General features: G+C 45.3%; 1 protein-coding gene across 4 annotated transcripts in view; it reads right to left on the bottom strand.

Moving 5' to 3' along the window:
• USP3 (ubiquitin specific peptidase 3) overlaps window positions 1-6259 on the bottom strand; it is a 38238-nt gene extending 31979 nt beyond the window's left edge. The window contains exon 1 of one of the 4 annotated variants that reach the window (XM_048956181.1): window positions 5829-6259. In XM_048956181.1, the coding sequence (XP_048812138.1) occupies window positions 5829-5919 (91 nt within the window). In that variant the 5' untranslated portion in view covers window positions 5920-6259. Of the gene's footprint in view, window positions 1-1407; window positions 1800-5354; window positions 5784-5828 lie in introns of those variants that run through there. The other 3 variants (XM_048956178.1, XM_048956180.1, XM_048956182.1) reach the window with 3 other exon arrangements.
• Window positions 6260-20803: the final 14544 nt, after the last annotated feature.

Below are 20803 nucleotides of genomic sequence, written 5' to 3'. Positions count from 1 at the left end.
TATCAGAAAAGCCTCAGCTAGTTTTCTGAATTTCTGAAGCAGCTGCGCTTTCTAACCTCCATGGACTGCTATGGCCTTCAACCACTCTTCAGCTACCCGAAAGACATTTATAACCAACAAAACAGAAAGCGATGCAGGAACAGCTTACTAAGAGCAGCACAGACCAAGTGAGAAATGGCTCAAAGCTTTATTTCTCTCCAAACATTGTCTGAAACTTTCACTACAAACCTCAGGCACAGATGCAACAACAAAAAATTCACTATTCTATTGGCCTCAGCACCCTGCAGCCCTATGCCTGACTATCAGAAAAATGCAGCAACAATAAAGCTCTGGGTCAGTTCTTGTTTTGTTTTCTATTTGCTTTTTGCATTTCTAATTTTCTTTTTTTTTTTTAAACCATTTGCACATCTTGAAGGGATTAGAAGAGGCAGGTGAACTTTATTGTCCTGATTACACTTAAACCAGCTGTGGTGAGATCTGAACTAATCTGTAGCTAAGGCAAGAGCATGCCAGGCTCAATGCAGTCTGTCCTGCCTCTCTATCCCACTTCCAGTGCATCCTGTCTCCTTACCATGATGGTGCACTTGGAAGAGTTAATTTGGAATCCTCAGGACTAAAATCTGTCCCTCAAAATTTAGCATCAAGATCCTCATGAAGATTAGAATGAGTTTCTAAACAAAGGCAATGGATTAGATGTTTGCATACTGCCTTCCTCTGGAGCAGTTTCTTTCATCAGCTAACATTCAAGTTTTGATTGGGGTTTTGTTGAGTAGAATAAAAGAAACTTTTCAAAGGAAAGCCTAGAAAACATGAAGCGTCATCAATTCACATTGTTGGGGTTTGTTTTTTTTTTACTCAAATGTTCTTTTAAAAATGCCAAGTATCTGAAATCAAACACTCCTCTTTTCATATTGCAGAGGAAAACAAGGTCCAGCCTATGAGACTGAAACCAAGACTCTGACCTCACCTCAACAAACAGAAATCTTCCTAAAAAACCTGTCCCAAAGCACTGCATTCTATCATACAGATTATGATAGCTATTGTCCCATACATAAGCAACAGATTCAAATGGAAAAAAAAATGTTCACAGTTTTAATGAAAACAAGACTGAGTCTAAAACAATACAAGCCAAAGCTAATAAGCTTTACTTGAAAACAGCCAGGGAATGAGCTTAAGGAGATACAACAGCCTATGAAGTCTGAAAAATAACTAAGAAGCATTCCTGCATTGCATTAACCCAAAGAAATGGATGAACAACTATTCAACCTCAGAGCATGACTGAATAAAAGAGGCTAAAAAAAAATAATAATAATCAAATGTGGTCTTTATCAGGTCAAACTCATTTTCCAGACATAGGAAAGACGAGAGATCACCTTCATACACAGACCATTACGTCCACAAGCTTACCCTGAGTCTGCATGCTGCTGACTGGTCATAGGAACAAAGTTCTCCCTATCCCTTCCATGTTCAGCAAGCTCTCTTTCTTCCCATCTTCTGCTAAGAATGGAAGAAGAAACAAGGATCTCGAGTAACAAAAGGAAAAAGACAAAAAACTCACAGAGATGGTGAAGAAGCACTAACAAGAACTGGGATGGAAAGAGAACCAGTGATGGCTAAAGCCTGCACACCTGGGCTTTTGTGGTGCTTTTCTTATGGCCCTGATAACAACAGCCCCACAGCCTGGCAGAACACTCCAGCAAACCCCAGCACAGTGTAACTCATTTAGCTGGAGACATCCTCCAAAGACCACAACAGCGGTGGGCTCTCCTACTCAGTCCAAAACATTTGCATTCACACAAATCAAGTGTTCAGTGACATCTGGGGTAATTCTGATCTTTAAATAAAAAAAAGGAAAAAACAAAAAACCACATTTTGAAAATTACCTTAAAAAAGAAAAATGTTACAATTCAGCATGCAGACCTCTATGACAATCAATCTGCTCCCTTGTATGTGCTCTTTTCCATAGTTTTTCTAGTCCCAGCGTCATTTGAAATGCCACAACATATGTTTCTGACCTACTGCAAAATTACAGCTCTCATTCAACAGAAATTAGAATGCAAGAAACAGATGTCAGGCAAGGACCTTTTGCTGTAGCAGGAAATACCACTCTGCAGCCAGAACTGCTCTTCGATAGCTAACAAAATTACACTACTGAAAAGAAAAAAAAAGATATTCTGAAACACAAGTCTTAAATGTGCTCCAGAAGTGCAATTCTCCTGTAAAACTCATTCACTGGATCTCAGTGTCAGCAGACACAATTCTGTCTGTCTATCACAGTTCTTCTATAGAAATAACTTCAACTCCACATCAACCAACCGATGCGTTCAACTCAGCCATGCAGAAAGAAGTTGACAAAATCCTTCGGACTTGCACAAGTGCGCTTAAAAGACTGCAGTCTTGCTGAGGTGAGGCACAGCTCCCCGCGGTTTCACAAGCCTATCAGAAGTTGTTGGGCAGCACCACATCCGAGCTGTTCCACAGTGCTTCTCATAGCTGCATGATCTGCACAGCAGCGCCGAAGGTGCTGCACATCACACCAACGGTGATGCTCCACAGCGTTCTTGCCAATGCCTCCAGCTACTCTGCTTCCAACTTCAGCGTTAGTCTCAGAAATGGAGGCGTGTGGAATCAGCAGGTATCTGCACACAGTATGTCACTGCACTAATTTAAAGCAATTTTCAGTTTCTTTAGTCCACATATGAATTTTGTCTCCTCTTAAATGCTCAATTACAGCAGCTGCAACAGCAGCCTTACCTCTGGATCTTCAAAAATGTGTCCTGTGCTCTTTTGACAGCCCTAAAGCTCCCAGAGCATATGCACACTGCTTTCTGTATTGCTGTGCAGAGCACCCATGACAGGACTGAATACTGAGGAAAACAGGCTTTCCTTCACAGAAGTGCTTAAAACTCCAACTACACACTGGTAACAGCAGCTCTTCAAAAGAGCACAGACCATTGCTCTTTAACCTGGAGCAGAAAGATTCATACTTGACCAGCACACCTGCCATCAGTGCCTGCCCTTGCTGCTTCCTCAGAGCCTCCTTAACAATGCTGCAGGTAGCTTCTCAGGGAACTGACTTAGGCCAAACGAGTAATTCAGGCTGGTGTACATGCTTCTCAATTCCCTAACCTTGGCAAAGCTGGCTTCCAAATACCAGCTTCCAATGCAGCACCATTCCACAGTACAGTCATAAGCCTCCACAAGATTCAGAAGTGCATTCCTATTACCCTGTGCAGTACTGCTGCCATGGAGAGCATTCACAGAAGAGAGGAAGAGGTGAATCACAAACGTCTGTCACTCACTCTGTGTGACAATTCCAGGCCCTCAAATCGCAGTCAAGATAGTGACAAAAATAGCCACTGTTGGTCTGAAGTGTGAACACACTCTCCCACCCATGGGCACTGCCTTGCTATCAGTGACCAGCCAGCCATGCTTCCTGCATCGCTATCTTCACCCGCACTCCTTTTCTGGAAAGGTCAGCAGTACTCAGCAGAGGACGGGCCGCGAGGTCTGAGTCATTCTGAGACAACGCGCAAGGTGTCGGATGCTGTATAATTACACTTTGCACAAAATTACCTTTAAACGTTTTTCTGCAGCTGAAGCAACAACATCAACAAAGAGAATCGAGTCCACAAGACCTTGGAAAACAGCATCAAAGGCAATGGGAAATGCATTACATTTTTACAAGATGTTTATGTCACTTTATTTAATTGTACGTTACCAAGCTGCAGTGAGTAAGAAGTTGCATTTACTGTGGACAGACAGAAACCAGTGTCACGTATCTCTCAAAACTAATCTCCCTGAAACAAGCACAGACAAGAAACAGAGAGCACTCTATACTTTTAGGAAGCAAACCTAACAACATACACCAGCAGCTGTAGCTCAGAAGGAACGCACTGCGTTTTACCAGATGAATAAGAACACAAAAGTCATTTCTGAAAATAATTATTTTTGATTAAGCTGACACGAGCCTGCTGTTTGCCCATTACAGTGTTTGAGATTCAGCATACCAACATTCTTTCTTACCTAGTAGTTCTCTATGCAAGCTCTGTGCAACTCCTCAATGTGATGGACTTTATTAAAAGCACAGTGACGGGAGGCACTCCTTGAGGCACAGCATCATTACAGATCTGCTTGTTCCCCATGAGCCCAGCTCCCTCCTCCTGCCCCCAGACACTGGCAAACCACCGCATGCTCAGCAACCCCCTTCTGGGCAAACACCTCCGACTGACAGAGAAAACGCTGTTGTGACTGCTGACCTTTTTCCACTTGGGAACATGCCCAGCAGGACCCTGTACCTGCAAACTGGCCTATTTTTAAAGCTGAGAAGCTCTATGAATAGCCGAGGATATGTTTTTAGTTAATCTACTTGAAGCTCTCCACAGGGTGGTTCCCTACTGCCATGTGCTTCTGGATGACACCTTTGCTCACCCAACAGCCTGCAGACAACAGTTACTGAGTTAGGTGTCTCGCAAAGAACTTTTTAATAAAGAAACACAACAACAACAACAAAAAAAAAACCAAGTTTTCCTGCACTCCTTCTTTTCTTCAAGCCACTCACGGGGATTATTCCCCTACAAAGCGTCCTCCCCCTGTAACCACAGCACTGCAGTGACGGCGCTGGTTCTGCCACAGGAAGCAGCAGCACCACACCTCGGCTCCAGGAAGCTGCCACCGCGGGAGAGAACTCGGGCAGCACACTTCCCACACTACAGCACAGATTCTGCTAGACAAAGGACAGCTACCTTTCCTTAAAAACGGAAACAACCTTAAAACACAGCCAACACGTCCCTCCATCTGTCATTTCCACCCGCAGGGCTCTGCGTGCTGCCATGCACACAGCAGTGTGGTGCTGCTGCTGGGAGCAGACCCAGCCGCGACCACGCATGCTGGGCTGCTCGCGCTTTAGCGCCGAGAAGAACTGCCCCCGCTGCGGCTGGGACAGACAGAAACGCACAAAAATCAGAGCCACCACCGCAGGCTGTCAATGCAGCCGTCCGTCCAAAGGCTGCATTTCTAACACCGGGACGCGGAAACTTCGCAGGCAAAGCCCTCCAACAACAGCACCGCGCGACCGGTGCGAGGGCGGTTTTGCGCGTTATGGAAGCGGCGAACAAAGAGCCCCGCGGGGAGCTCCGCACGGCTCGCAGCGAGCCCCGCTTCGGCCGCTCCTCGGCTGTCGGGGGGACCCGCGCCCCAGCACCCCGGCACGCCGCTTTCAGCTGCGCTCCGTAAAGCGCTTCCAAACGCATCTACTTAAAAAAAAAAAATTTAAAAAAAAAAAAAAAAAAAAAAAAAAAAAAAAAAACAAGAAGTAATCTGGGGTAGCCGAAAGCCGCACCGGCAGCACGCACCGCGCCGAGGCACGCAGCTCCCGGGGCGAACAAAAGCTCTGCGATCCCGCATTCCTCCGCGCCCGTGGGAGCGGGGGGGGCGCGGGCCGAAGGGGCTGCGGGCACGGCGCGCACACAAAGTCCGCCGAGGGCCGAGGCTGCGCTCCGCCCCGCACAAAGCCGGGCCCGGCCCGGGAGCGCAGCCGCCGAGCCCTCGCCCTCCGCCCGCCGGGACACGCGGCAGCCGCTCGGCCGCGTGGACGGGATCTCCCCCGGCCCGCCGCCTCCTTCCCACCTCCCGCGGGGAGGGCCCTGAGCCGCACCTCCCGCCGAGGGTCCCGCGCTTCGGGGGGGGTCGGGGGGTGCGCGGGGCGGCGGCCGCGGGGAACAAAGGCGCGGCGGTGCCCGGGAGAGGCTCTCGGCCGCCGCCCCCCGCCGCGCTCGGGCCGGGCCGCCTCGGGCCGGGAGCGGCGTTAGGCCGCGCGGAGCACTCACCGCTGCAGCACCAGGAGGAGGGCGAGCCCTGCGGGAACTTGGCCGAGTCGGGCGCGATGCAGACGCTGGAGCCGAGGTGCGGGCACTCCATGGCGGCGGGGCGCGGCGGGCGGCTCCTCGCGGCTCTACGACGGCGGCGGCGCCCCGCGCACAACAGCCATCTTAAGGCCGGGCCCGCGATCCGCGCGCCGGGCTTTGCGGGCAACCGCCTCCCGTCCGCTCCCTCGGACCGGACCGCCCCCCGCCGGGCTTTGCGAGCAGCCGCCCCCCGTGCCGGCTGGGCGGTGCTGACGCGCGGCACTGGGGCCGGCCGGGCCGCTCCGCCCCGCGCCTGTGCTGCGTTGGGCTGTGCGGGAGCGGTGCGTGGGGAGCACCGGCACTCGGCGCCCCGTGTCAGATGCAGCACAGATCCACCGCCGCAACGCCCCAGGAACAGGGGAGCTTTTTAATCCCTTAATCTGCTTCATTACCGTGACTCCTGCGCGGTGATATCGCACCTTTTCTCTGCCCCAACCAATGTGAAATACATAGGATCGGTCTCACAACCCCGCTGCAGTACGACTGTTGCTGCACGTACTGGTTTGTTGGCTACGATATTTTACGTGTTTTATACCGCACGTGCAAATGTGGACTTCATGGGAACTCGTTCTCACGGGGCTTCGCCACCAGCAGGAAGCACCTCCGGCTGTAACAGTTTGCCAGCGAACATCGCCCTGTTAGCACAGAACACGAGCCTCGTAGGAACCTTTCAGACAAAGGTGAAAATGCACGATTCGTGGCAGCAAAGCTAATGAGCACAGGGGACCATGAAGAAAAATACCCTGTAAAATGCCAAGAGTTACATGGGCAATGTACCGCTTTCTACGAGACTTCCTCTTTTCTTTCCGGAAGGCAGCAAACTTCTCACAGAAAAAAACAAACGTGGCTTTGCTTTAAGAGGTTCTGACTATTAGCTGTGCTGCGTGACTGTTCAGCCTGCAGTACTATGCAGGAAGAAAAGCATCCCTTCTCCCCTGCTGTGGAATTATTAAGATCTCCACAACAAAGGAACAAAAGGAGCCCGGAGTTGCAGGAAGGTCAGTAAGGGCCACTTAAGGGCCCTGAGCAGCGCTTCCTGCAGCGGCAGACACTTACGCTTTGACTTCCCTAAATACAGAGGTGTCAACTCACCAACACAGCCCCTCCTCTTCCACTCTTAGGAGCCTTAGCCATAGGGACTGTGGCACTTTGCTCCTCTGCGTGGTAATGGCAGAGTTTATTCTTCCTTTCATTTGCTGTCTGACAGTGTGATCTTGCCCAAATATTTGCCCGTTTCTTGATTTTAATTGCCACGTTTGTTCCAAATGTGGTAGCCCACATTCATCCCATGTAGGGGGAAAACTGGAATAGAAGCCCCAGGTATTATTTTCAGTTTGTTCATTCAGCAAGGTTCATTGAGGAAAAAGAAAACACATTTAATTTGGAACTGGAGCCCCATCTCTTTCCCCCATCCTTCCTCAGCTCAGTCCAGTTTAGATGATAGCTAAGATAACTCCTGAAGTGCCTTCAGTTATTGCACTCATAACGGGTGCAAATCACTGCATAACACGGACCTGTGAGTCAGCATTTTAAGTTAGAAATTTCCATTTAATATAGTATGTCATCAGCTCTACTGCAAGAGAGAGATTCCATACGGTGTCCTCTTGTCAGATATATGTAATCATCCATCTGTGCTATAGCCTCCATCTAAGTTTAGAATTTGGCCCTAAAATGGTATCCTGCATACACACCTACAATTTACTGTGGGTAGTTTTGCCTGGGGGATTCTTTAGTTCTGCTGTATTTCTCAGGGATAAAACTTTGGTCTTAAATATTTGAAAATATTAACCTGTGTGTGTACTATGATTTGAACTGAAGATACAAAAGCAGAAGTTAACATGTGATCTTGGCTTCCTTCAAAATCACTGGGTGGACATCGTTCAGGGGACCAAGTGAAGCAGTTGTTGCCTCGAATGACTTCCTTGTTTGCTGTAGGAATTGGAGTGAGTGGATGGAATGGAGAAGGAAGACACTGGAGGAGTGGAATGGATGCTATCCTGAGGAACTAGAATCTGTCTTCACCAGAAAATTCTTGAGTGATGCAGGGGAAGGTATTTAAACCAAAATTTTAATTGTCTGCTTAAGTCAAAGGTCGAATCTCCTTCCTGACTGCAGCTGAGGAAAAGAGGCCAGCTCTGTCCAGAGCACAAATGTTGGAGTCCTCCTATCTCTCCCAGCTAAAATTTCTGAATTAAATACATAAAGATAGAGATAATATCCTCTCCCACAGCATGCTTCTTCTTTTCTAAGTGGTGAACTCAGCACACGTAGAAAGACACTGGCACACGTACCAAGTTTAAAAGGTTGTTAGCAGACCTTCTGTTCTGAGCACATAAAGCAATAAACACTCTGAGAGCACCAAATGCCTCTCCAGACCTAGCAAAGGCATGTGAGATTGCACTTCCACCTCTGTGTATCGCACCCAAAGAGCAGACAGTTCTCTGCGTTCCCAGAAGTGTACAGGTGCAACGCTCAGTTACAGTGGTGATAGCAATGTGGACAGTACAGAAACCTGCAAGGAAGTGAATTATTTACTCTGTGGATGCAACTCCGAGGCAGACAGCTGGCCTGAAAAAATCAATAGAAACCATCAGGATGTGGCTAAGTAATAACACCGGGTCTCGGCTTAGTAAAACCCTTACCAGAGGCTGGTCTGGCACTCAGAGAGATACATACCATCTGTGCAATGAGCAGCAGCTCAGCTGCGACGTCTGTAAGCTGCAGCACATTGAACACCACAAACACCTTTCTGGCTGCAGGCTGTGTCATTAGCAAATCTATTTCCATTTCCTGCACGTGTTCTGAAAACAAAGGTGACACACTTTTCCAGCACACCACAAGTTTCTCCCTCTGCACAGTCAGTAAGGATTTCTCCCCACAAGGCGAGGCGCCCCAGGTAAGGCAGACCGCCAAGGCCACGCAAAGCCCCGAGCGAGCGCGGAGCGGAAACGAGAGCTCGAGGCGGGATGGGGCGCGTCCGCCGCCAGGGGGCGCCGTAGCACAGAGCACTGCGGCGCGCTGCGGAGGGAGCGCCCCCTCCGGCACTGCGCCCCGCCGCACTGCTGAGCGAGCTCGCTCTTGCCCGGGGCCACGTCCGCTATAGTGCTGCTCCAAAATTGTCTCCAGTTTACAACGCAGCGTTAAAAATGCTGAGTGTCAATGCAGAAAGTGAGAAGACTGTGGCAACTTCATCCCCCACATGAGAAGGGAATCCTAATGGCTCTAGTTCGTTTATTCTGAGCGCTGTAGCTGTAGAAAAGAGTGGTAGTGGAAGGCAAAGAGAGCAGTGCAATAAACGTGCAAGGAGCTGTAGTACCTTTACCAGAATTCCTTTTTCTTTTTTTTCCCTTGCTAACCTTACATTTTTCCACATGACTCTGGGGGCATCCTATTAGCAAAGGAATGCTTTAACTGTGAGCCAATCTTTGCCTGTACTGTCATGGCTTGGTCACACTGCAAGGTATGAATAAAAGTAAATGTGATTATCCTCTGTGGTATGGTTATTTTCCACGAAAGACGTAAAAAGTAAAGGATATAAATGAACTGAACGGCTTGAAAATTCTCCACATTGCTCCTTAACATGTTATTTGTACAGAAGGGGGCTTATTTTTACTCATGCTTTAAACAAATTGCTGAAAGGTCTCTTCTGTCTGGCAGCTTTCAGTGCCGGCTTCATCAATTGCCTTCCAGAGTCTGTTCAATAATGCAAGTGCACTCAGCAGTATTTCATGTCACTGGCCTTTAGGCTCCCCAGCTTTAACTGTAATCATTAGGTAAATTTTATATTGTTTCCAAATGCATTCTTGAGAATATTGCCCCGACTCTGTACTCATCTTAAGCTGCTTTTAAGATCATCAGGCTTTATTTCATTGTATCTTAAACAACAGTGAACACTTTCTTGTGAGTTACCTTTTAGATTTTAAAAAATACGACTCAGTTTACACAGTGCATCAGAGCACAGCTAAGTCAGAGTTCTCCCACGTGCCTTTTGGAAAGACAGCCCAGCCTTACCTATCTGACAGGAAAATGTGACAGCTTGGACCAGCCCATCCATCTGATTAAAGAGGGAATACTGTTTAAAAGCACTCAATTCCAGAACCTCTACGTCATTGGTACTGTTTATCATGTCACATGAGGCAAAGCCATAGAAGTTCCTATGCAACAAGCACCACGTATGTAGATGAGATGCACGTTTTGTATTTCACCACTAAAATTAGCTTGTTAACAAATACAAAGAGAATAGATGATAATCCAGCCACAGAAATTTGAAGAATTTATCTGATGATCATGGCAGGATTGGAGAGGGAATTTGGAGATGGTATAAAATTATACTACTTTAGATAAGTCTTGGGAAGTGTAAAGTCCCATTGTCCATGAAAACAACCTTTATAGAAAGTATTGTAATGGCAGTGTTTGCCTTAATATCTGAAGTCCCGTTCCAAACACTTACAAAAGCTCTGATGAGAGCCTCAGGATGAACTAGTTGAACTGATGACTTTTTTTTCACCACTCTCATTGGCTATTTCCATGTAGAGTATTCCTACAGTGAAAATATTGTGTCTGTGAACTGTAACTGAGCACACACCGTATTGCCCATCCTTTTACATTAAACAAGCTTGCTGACAGTCAAATTATTCCTCAGGCTCTTTTTGCTTCTTTGCTTGTTGTAAGCTACAGGAGCATTGCATCTCTTCTCTGTTGCACTTCATTCTAGTTTTGTTTGAAGACTTTTGCTGCCCACTATTCCTTGTACTGTACTGCTCATTTACTGGATTTTAGTTCTACTCTATTGGCAACAAAGCAATGTAAATATTAACAAAAAAGGTTATGCTCCAATAACTTGGAGCACTTAGATTCTAAAGCATTTTGCCTGCAAAGCCAAGTGTTTGTGGGAAAAACTTGCCATCGTACACAGAGAGTACACACACATCACCAACAGCTGGGCTGAATGAGACTTGTGTTACTCCAAATGACAGCATTTTATTCTCTTTGGGATGAAGTTATACCAGAGAAGTGGGAATTTAATTCCATGTCACTAGGAATGTGTTATTTTGTCATCATGCTATTCTTCGGGCTCGATTGTTCTCAGTGTTGAGCAGCAATCTGAATTGAAAGAGATCATTGTTTAGATTTCCTTTCCTCACTACCTTCACTTGATGCCTCCTAATTCAAGGACCGAACAAGGCGTTCTGACACTTTTCTGTTCCAGCTGGAGTTTGAAACTAGGATGGTAATATATGGTGGGAGGGAGATATCCAGCTTGTTCTGAAATAAGAAACACAGAGATCTCCTATCATCAGTATTAGATCACAGAATCACAGAATCAGCCTGATTTATTCACTGTAGCAAAATGTGAATGTGCCAATGGCTCTTCAGTTCTGCAGCCAGAGAGCATCCATGAACTGCTGACACAGGTAGCTCTGAACTTTGAAGAAGAGAAATGCAGCTGAGTTATAGAGCAGATCTGGAGACAAAACTATCACAGATCTTTTTGCCATATTAGACTTCCTTTTCTGGGATCTTGACTTGCTTCATACTAAACAAGCTCAAGACCCAAATATATTTTGAATTATTTGAATTCATGGCATCTTGCAGGAGGATTGGGAACTTAGTTTGGGGTTTGACACAAATCACATTCAAGAAAACTGTCAGAAGAACTTTCATATAATTTTAAATTTACAGTGTCTATTATTTCTTTCACTCACAGCCCTGTATAATTAGATTCAATATAGTTAAGGCAGTTATTTAAGAATAGCTCCTATGCTATGTTACTTAACCTCTACCTGCCAGAACCTAGAATATTCCAAGACTGATTTCTGCAACTCCTATGTGGTCAAGAATTTACAATGCACCATGAAAAAAAGGTTTCCTGGCACTTCCTCAGGAAGTGCTTAGTAACTCACTCATGCTCACGTAATGCAGCCTTCCTCAATTCACTATGACTGTGCCGTGTTCATGTGCATCTGTGTCTGAAAGAAACTAAGGTAACACATAACTGCAGTAAAACCTTTCATTACTATGATTTCCTTTTGTTAAAAGTCTGCTTTCATAGCAGTGACCAGAATAGATGTTCCATGCAATAGAACGACCTGCTGCTTCTTGTAGTCCCTTGTTTCCCCACCTCTAGTCACAAGAAGATAGTTAAGCAGTATCTGCATAACTACATTTTGATGTATTGACAGGCACGTCTATCCCCAACAACATCAATCCATATTCTTTTAAACAAATTCCCATGTTTCAAATACACAAGCAATATAATCAGGACAAAAGTAGGTGTCCGTCTATCACTACTGCATGTTAGCACAGTTCTGTAAAGCAGCAAAGAGCTGGAAAAAGTGAGGCAGGGATCTCATCATAGTGATCCTTGTAGTAAATTGTTACTTTTTCAGTAGAAAATCATTTTTAATTTTTCATCACTTCCTAAAAATTATGAAGTCTCAGCAGTTCAAGACTTCACTGCTGTACTGTCCCTATCCTTAGCATGGTACTTGAGGTAGGTAAAGGCCTGCATTTGGAGCAGAATGCCAGGCCTGCTTTTAGACCATGATGAGACTTTACTTTCGTAAACATGACTGAGTATCCATGTCCAAGAAATGTTTAAATGTGTGTGGTATGTAGTGTAGTTTTTAAAATAAGTCCTTAGTCAGGACAACCAGTTCTCCTCTGTCATACTTCATGCCACTTCAAGCCATCCCAAGGGAGAACGGCTGGTTCCACATCTTCAGGTACTTAAAATCAGAGCTCTGAAGTACAGTATAACTAAGACACGCTTGCCAAATGGCTAAATGTAGCAGCTGTAGTAAATCAAAAGGCTGATGTAAATAACCACAGCATTTAGGTTCTCTTAAGCATGGCAGGTAATCATCAATTTTGCGCACAGATTCAGCGCTTAAGCTTTACATCACTGCTAATCAGTACTTCACAGTAGGTACTGCACAAAGGTAAAGCTTCTCATTACATTGTTCCCGAAGGTAACACAGGTCAACAAGCCCAGCTTCTCATTACAGCTTCTCATCTGCACAGGCTGCACTCCTAGGATATCCATTATCCTAGGATAAAAGGCTGGGATGGAGCCACTCCAGCCATGAAGACAGAAAGGGAAGAAAAAAGACCCAAACCAGCAGCTTCAGTTGCTGCGCTGCTGATCAGACTCCAAACTGACTCCTAATCCACCTGACGTACCATCATCTAGAAAGACTTGAGCAGATGATGTGCTCCTCATGCATTGCCTGTCAGTCATTTTCATTCCCAGCAGTACCTCTGTAAGTAAATAGCATGCAGCAGTCTGCAGTTCTGTAATAACAGTGGCTGGAACGCTCACAGCTTGCAGCACTGGGTTACGCTAATCCTCCCACAGCAGGTAAGGTACTATTTGCTATGATAATGTGTTTGCTGCTATGTATGAAATAGTGCATTGCAGCTTTGGACACAAGACTGCTGCAGCAAACAAGCCAGTGGGAGAACCCCAACAGCTCCGTGTGTGAGGGGGTGCATGAAAAATCTGCTTGAGGAGAGGCTTCAAATCTGCAGCTGCACCACTGGTGCATGGGATTCGATGACCCTCCCCAAGGGACTAAGGACCAAAGATGTGGATTCCTCACGTTGCTGGAGGGCAGTTTATATGGTTAACAATTCTGGAACACATTATTAAAATATAAGCAGAGTAAGCTTCATTTAAATACAGCCACACCCTCATGCAAAGAACTGGCCCTCACTCCATTCTCCCACCACCTGGCATGCCCTGGCCTCTGCAGCCATTATTAAGAGATTTGCATTTCTGGGAAACTGCAACACTGACTTCTTTCACATCACTCTGTCTTTTAAAGTCCACATATGACTGGCAAAGTGTTTACCAGCAAGAAAACCAAGAAAGCTTTTTAAGTCTCCAAAGTTAATAAAGTACAGCTTGGAGCTTTGAGTTTCTGCACCAGTAAAGATGATTCCACAAGCCCAATGGGAGGAGATGGCTATTTTAATCATCCTGTAGTTGCTTAAGGATAGGTTCCCTTCTTGATTTAGAATGCTCTCAACTCAAAACACTAAGCCATAAATACATTTGGAGCTGAGGCTGAAGAAGAGTTAATATTCATCTTGTTTTATTTTAAAACACACCTTTAGACCTCTTGATGTGTAGCAGGCATCAGTGAGTCACTCGAGACAGTTTAAAGATATTTTGGAAAAAGCTGCAAAGTAATTTTGGGGGTTTGTTTTTCTTTTTTTCTTTTTCTTTTTTTTTTTTTTCCAGTCACAAGCAGTCTTGGCATAGTCACTTGTTTTTGTTTGTAACAGGACAGCTAGAGAGCTGCATAGACCTTAATGAGCATATCACACCCCTCAGCCATCCCAGGAGAAATTAAAGGACCTGTAGTCTGACTCCACCAGCCATCTGGTGATGGCCAATCTAGAGAAGTGGTGACAAAGGGCCATAGCACTCATCCTCTGTGCAGCAGCACATTGGCTACATGTTTAGAACAAAGAGCACAACTGTACCGCTGGAAGAAGGAAACAGCAGCAAGGCCATTTTTCCAACTCTCTTCCAGTTCATCCTGCCTTATGAATCTGACTGGTGCAAGGTGCAAAGCATCTACAGATGATTATTGAGATATTGAGGCAGAAATAAAGCAAAGAGAAGTCAGTCATTCAGTCAGAAACTGAAATCCAGCATGCAGACTCCTGTCCCCTGGTCCAGCTCCCTCCCTTCTTCCTATCTGCTGGCAGAGTAACCAGGCAAGGCCAGAGCTGATTCTGTACATCCGAATGCCTCTGTCTTCCCTACAGCAGGACATTTGTCCGGCTACTCCTTCAGTGTCTCACATTTAATTTGATCTTGAGCCAACACCACAACCGTGTCTGGTGAATGGAGTAAACAGAGCAAAGCACTGCTGGTGAGGCCAACAACAAAATGATTCTGCTGTTATGAGGGGTATTTCTGGCAGAATCCCGGAGCGAGGAGAATGCTATGTTCCATCTTTAGCAGAATGCCTCACTTTGCTGTGCTCTGCTTCTTGCCTTGTTTGTGTGAGTCTTTTTTTAACCAGAACCTTGGGCTTCCAGTGTGTGCAGACAGGACAAATATAGTGACTCTCAAGTACATACCTGTTATTTAGCTGTTATATAAAGCCTACCTGAGAGTGCCATAAATTCACATTCTAGGTCTGCTGGAAACTTCTGCTGGAAATTTGTTCTGATCTGTTGCCACCTTGTGGGGATCATTTCTTATTCCCCCCACACAAGCAAATCCTCAGCGTGTTTTTAAATGAGTACAGAGAACCCTGTTAGTCACAACAGTGACCACAACTTTACTAGGTAACCTTTCATAATGTAGGATACCATTTGTGCTTTTCATGTGGTGGCAGAGGTCCTTCTCCTGACAGGTGACAAGGAACTTTGTCAGAGCCTATTTTAGACACCCATTTGTGTTGCATGTCATTCACGAAGTCACATTTCTCCTCTGTTCCCCCATTCAGTGACTTAGGTCCTCACAGCTCCACTTGAGTGATGGGGAAAAATCTGAGTCCTTGTAAATGGAACCTGGGGCAGCCTGACAAATCAAAGACTGTCATGAGAAACTGGGAAGGATTTTTCTCCAGGGAATTGATGTCATTACTCAGATAAATTGAACAGACGAAGACAGTTAACATTTAATGCATCACCTCTATCAACTTTACAAGCCCATTTTTTAGGCTTCAGAACAAAAATCACAAAGAAATATTCTCAGTGTTATATCTAATCATTACTGCTTAGTCAGCACCACAGTACAGCATCTCAGATGCAGTGTTTTACCCCTAATCCCAAAACACTGGCATTGCAGATGCCTCTGCTTTACAGGGGGCTCTGCAAATTCATGCATCTTCACTCATCAGGCTGGAAAAGGAGAGGAAAGGTACAGTGGGGTGAGCTCCACTGCCTTCTGCTCCTAGCCACAAGGTAAAGATGAGCTTTTTTTTTCCAAAAGGTAAACTAAAGGGTAATGCCCAGCCTCTCACCCCCCTCAGAATTTTCATCTTATTTTCTGGAAATTCTGCAATTTGGTATTCCATTACAGCATTCTGCAGAGGGAGAAAGTGAGAGCATGGAGAATGCATGGCTGCAGGAAATGGGAAGAAGGAAGGTGGGCACATGGCACCCCAGTCCTTCAGTTTCTGTGATTCAGTAAGTGGCACTGTAACAACTAGCACAAGCTCATTAAAGGAGTTTCTCCCAGGATTACTGGCTGAGAAGCAGGGAAGGCTGCTGTGCATCTCACTGATTCTACAGCCATGTCTTGAAAGCCCAGGATGTTCACCAGGGTGGCTGCCCTGTCAGGGCTGGCTGCAGTTGGTTTAAGCCGACTAAAGAAAAGGACCACGGAAAGAGATCTGCTGGTTCTGGTTGACAGTGTGCCCTGGCAGCCAGAAGGGCCAGCTGTACCCTGGGGTGCACCAGGCACAGCACTGCTAGCCACCAGCAGAAGTATGGTTTGAAATTTTTTGGGTAGTCCTGCATGGAGCCAGCGGTCAGACTCAGTGATCCTTGCAGGTCCCTTCCAGCTCAGGATATTCTGTGATTCTATGAATAATTATAAGACATCTCTTGTAGATACTTAATAGGTCTTTTTCTCAGAAACTGAATTTAAGGCCTTGAAATTAACTGACAGTATATTTGGACTTTTGACTCACATACATGCCAAGATTAGACAGATTTCTAGCTGGTTATAGCTATGGCACTGTAAATACAACATTCAGTCTGTTTCTTTTAAGGGTGCTGCTTTAACTGTTCTAAGCATCACAGTTTAGTCTACTGTTTAAATACAAACTGAGTGTTCCCAACAGCTGGTACCTGAGACCAAGCTATTTAACAGTGATGTTTTACTGTAATAATTCAACTGAATTCAACCCAGCAATTCATGAGAAATGAAAATGTTCTCTGAACAAACCAATATATGCACTCAGAGAGAGTTTTAGTACGGAGGCTGACATGATCTTAACTGAAACCTGACTTAATGGAAGACAGGCTCTAAATCTGAACCCCTAAAAGTGCATTCCTGAGTGATGGCATTCCTGTTCTGTTTCATGATGATCAGCAAGTTTGGAAGATCCCATTTTCTTCAAGAGACAGCTAGCATGCCAGTGTCTTTCCAGGTGAGGAAATGGAAAGTCTTAGAATGTGGATGAAGATTTCAAGTTATGAGGAAACAATCTTTAATAAAATGTAGCCAGGCAATAAAAAAGGGCAAAAAAAAAAAAAAAAAAAAAGGCCAACATATAGTGAAACTTTGCCACTTGAGAGAGAGCAGTTTACTAAAGCTGTGACATGAATCTGGACAGTAAAGAACTCTGCTGTGACTCACCAGAAGGTTAAATTTCTATGGTCTTTCCTCTCTACTGAACTGCTCTTTTTTGCCAGTTTCCCCACCAGCTTTCAGACTGGTCTACTGTCTGAACTTCAAATTGCTGCCAACTCAAGAGCCCTACTCTGTCTTGCTAGATCTGTTTCAACCAATTGCTATATATAACAGAGTGTGTTTCCAGAGTGGATACCACAAGGAATAGCAGCATTTGCTGTGCTGAAGTGGAAGACTAACGAAGACTGAAAAATAGGCAGACAGGACAAGTGGTAAATTGCTCCTGTGACAGCTGTGACTGCATCTGAGGAGAAATGGACATAACACAGCGTAAAGAATCACATGCAAAGCAGTAAAATGTGGCCTGCTGTTAAACCTGGTAACCTAAACCTTATTCTCTCAGTTGTGCAAACTCCAGAACGCCACTATATATGCAAGAAAAAGCTTGGGATAGAGAGTTAAAATAGATTTTCTGTGACATCTTTTCTCTCAACATGAGCCAGCAGTGTGCCCAGATGGCCAAGAAGGCCAATGGCATCCTGGCTTGTATCAGGAATGGTGCAACCAACAGGATGTGGCTGTCCCTCTGTACATTGGTGAGGCTGCCCTTCACCAGTGTCCAGTGTTCGTCCCTGCTGTGTTCAGTTTTGGGTCCCTCACTTTAAGAAAGACATTGAGGCCTTGAAGAGTGTTGAGAGAAGGGCAACAAAGTAGGTGAAGGGTATGGAACACATCTTATGAGGTGCAGCTGAGGGGCCTGGGATTGTTTAGCCTGTAGAAGAGGAAGCTCAGGGGGGACCTTACAGCTCTCTACAACTCCCTGAAAGGAGGTTGTGATGACGTGGGGGATGGCCTCTTCTCCTGGGTAACAGTGATAGGATCAGAGAGAACAGCCTTAAGTTGTGCCAGGGCAGGTTCAGATTGGATATTAGGAAGGATTTGTTCTCAGAAAGAGTGGTGAAGTATTGGAATACGGTGTCCAGGGAGGTGGTGGAGTCATCATTCCTGGAGGTGCTTAAGGAAAGAGTAGATGTGGTACTTAGGGACGCGGTTTAGTGGGGATGGTTGAACTAGATGATCTTAGAAGTCTTTTCCAACCCTAATGATTCTATGATCTGGCTTCTGCTGCAATGCAAGTCAATAGTAATAGTCTTGTTCTGAGCACTGAAAACAGCTTGTGAGAATGGAAATCACCATTTGTGATAAATACAGCATGATATAAACCACCAGTAGGTGCTACTCCAGGTCATAAGCTGAAGAAGTGACTAGCCTACATTTTTATGTATTACACCAACACAGCTATATAGGACTTGATCCAGTAATACCCTCTTCTCAGCCTTTATTCCTGGTTTGCAACTTCTTTTACACCAGAACAATCCCTCTTTGGCCAGTTTCACCAGCCCTTAGTACAGCCCTAAGATACTGTAGCCCAGTGAGTCATCCCAAATCCCCACTTTGGGTCTGTGTATCTATTCCATCTGGTCTCTGAGTAGAGGCTCTCTAACCCTATAGTTAGCCAGTAATTCATTCTTTTCATGCAGCATAACGAAAGAATAATCAGATGAGACAATGGATGGTACAAATGAACCACTGAAAAGCACAGCTTTTCATTCCCTGTGCAGTGAATTCAAGAAGTAAATTGAACTAAGATACTTTCCAGCAGGGTTCACTTTATGAAATATGTCCTTTGAAACACAAAGTCATCAATTGCTACTGACACAGACAGTCTCAGTAGTTCATCTTTATTCCTCCACAGGTTCGTGTTTGCATGCCTCATCAAAATCACCATTATGTTTAGTTAACATAATGAAAACTGAGTGAGTGGCTAACACCCAGGAAAAATGTCAGACTGCCCTGGAAACTGGAATAAAGAGAGTGCAACCTAGTAGGCAGTGGTGGTGATTGTGCTGTCTGAACACCTCTGGAGTGGGAAAGATCATTCTGAGAGGAGTCTGGGAGAGAAACTGATAACAAAAGGGAGATGAACCTTGCTTGCAGCAAGGAGTTCATCAGAGCAATGTATCTATTGCATATACTTGTGATATTTTCCTTTATTTGGCTTTTGGTTCATCCTACTATCCCCCTCCCACCACTCCCTGTTTCTTTTCTGCTTTGTCCTTTTAACTATGTTGTCAGCTTTTCTATAGCAGGTCCTGGACCTTTACTGTCAGCTGCACTCCAGGAGGAAAACTAAGGCAATCATGAACATTCTGGTTTGCAGGATTATCCTCTGAGACTGTTCAAGTGTTTGCACAAGTCAGTTCTACAGTGTATCAGAGCCCCGGGAAGGAACACAGTGCCTGCTTAGCTTTTTTCCTTCTGAATGAGGTGACTAAAGATACTGTTTAATGTTGGTTGCTGCTTTGCTGATATAAACTCTTGTCTGCTCCAAACTTGTAGAAGCCACCCTGCATTCTGCAGAGGAAGGCTGGTCACCAGAGCAGTAACAGGTTGATTGCTCATGTCCACATTCACATTAAATCTAGCAGCTTAGTGGGGAAAGATTTCATTGATAACTGTGTCAGTCTATGCCCTAATGCAATCTAGGAGGTCAAGTTTAGCGAAGGGAATAAATCAGAGTATCAGAACAGAAAAAAGGTTGGGAAAAATCGATTTGAATCTCTGCAAGCAGCCATGCAGTAGCTCTTGATGTTCTCATATTAAATCATGAAGTGCTGCTCTGCCCAGTTTGACAGTTCCCAGCACATTTAGCAAATACTTCAACACATGCAAAACCCCTTGAATTCGACTTCACAGGGCTAGTCTGCCATAGCAGATATTTATCCCATGAGTATATTCTGGGGAGAGCAGATGGAAAATAAATAATACATAGGGAATTTCAGAGAGGTAGAATACAGAGGGTTTTGTAGGCTAGTGGTTTGTCACCGGAGGACAAATGCAGGACTCAAAATGAATTCCTGGGCCTTCCACTGAAATTCCTTTTTGCTCCCACTGGAATGCTTCTGGGCTTCATTTTTAAGTATGAGTGATGCTGAACTGCACGTATATCCAAGTATACGCCTTCTCATGAGCCCCACCAATCCATGACAGCCCTGTCCTGTCACCACCTCGGATCGATGCTGAGATGAAAGCCAACTGCCAGAGACCTAACATTTCATAAAGATAGAATCAAACGGCAAACCCTGTTTGGCTGCTGGAGAAAACAGTGTCAGCTGTTTCGGAGAAGTGTTGGAGTTTGTTTGTTGGGGCTCTGGGGGGAGGGTTGCATTTTGCAAGCAAAGCACTTTCTATCCACCAGCTGTGCCCAGAATTCCTCTGGAGGATGTAAAGCCAAATGACAGCAGCACCCGGGCCAGGAGAGGTGTGAAATGGGAAGATGTAAAAAAGTACTTCAGCACAGTAAATTTTTTAAGAATGCGAGCAGAAAAGAGAAAGGAGGAGATGGAGGCATATTTTGGCAGATAGCTCAGTTCAAACCCTCCTACACAAAAGGTCATTTTGTAGACGAGGTCGTCTTCAGCTGTTACTGATAATAGCCTTAGTTGCTCATCCATTATGTGAAGGATTGTGACAAAATAATTTCTTGTACAGAAACCTCAGCAGACTCATTGTG

Source organism: Lagopus muta, chromosome 10 (assembly GCF_023343835.1).
Source record: "Lagopus muta isolate bLagMut1 chromosome 10, bLagMut1 primary, whole genome shotgun sequence".
NCBI lineage: Eukaryota > Metazoa > Chordata > Aves > Galliformes > Phasianidae > Lagopus > Lagopus muta.
Note: the sequence above shows the minus strand (reverse complement) of the source record. Positions and strands in the feature narration are given on the sequence as shown.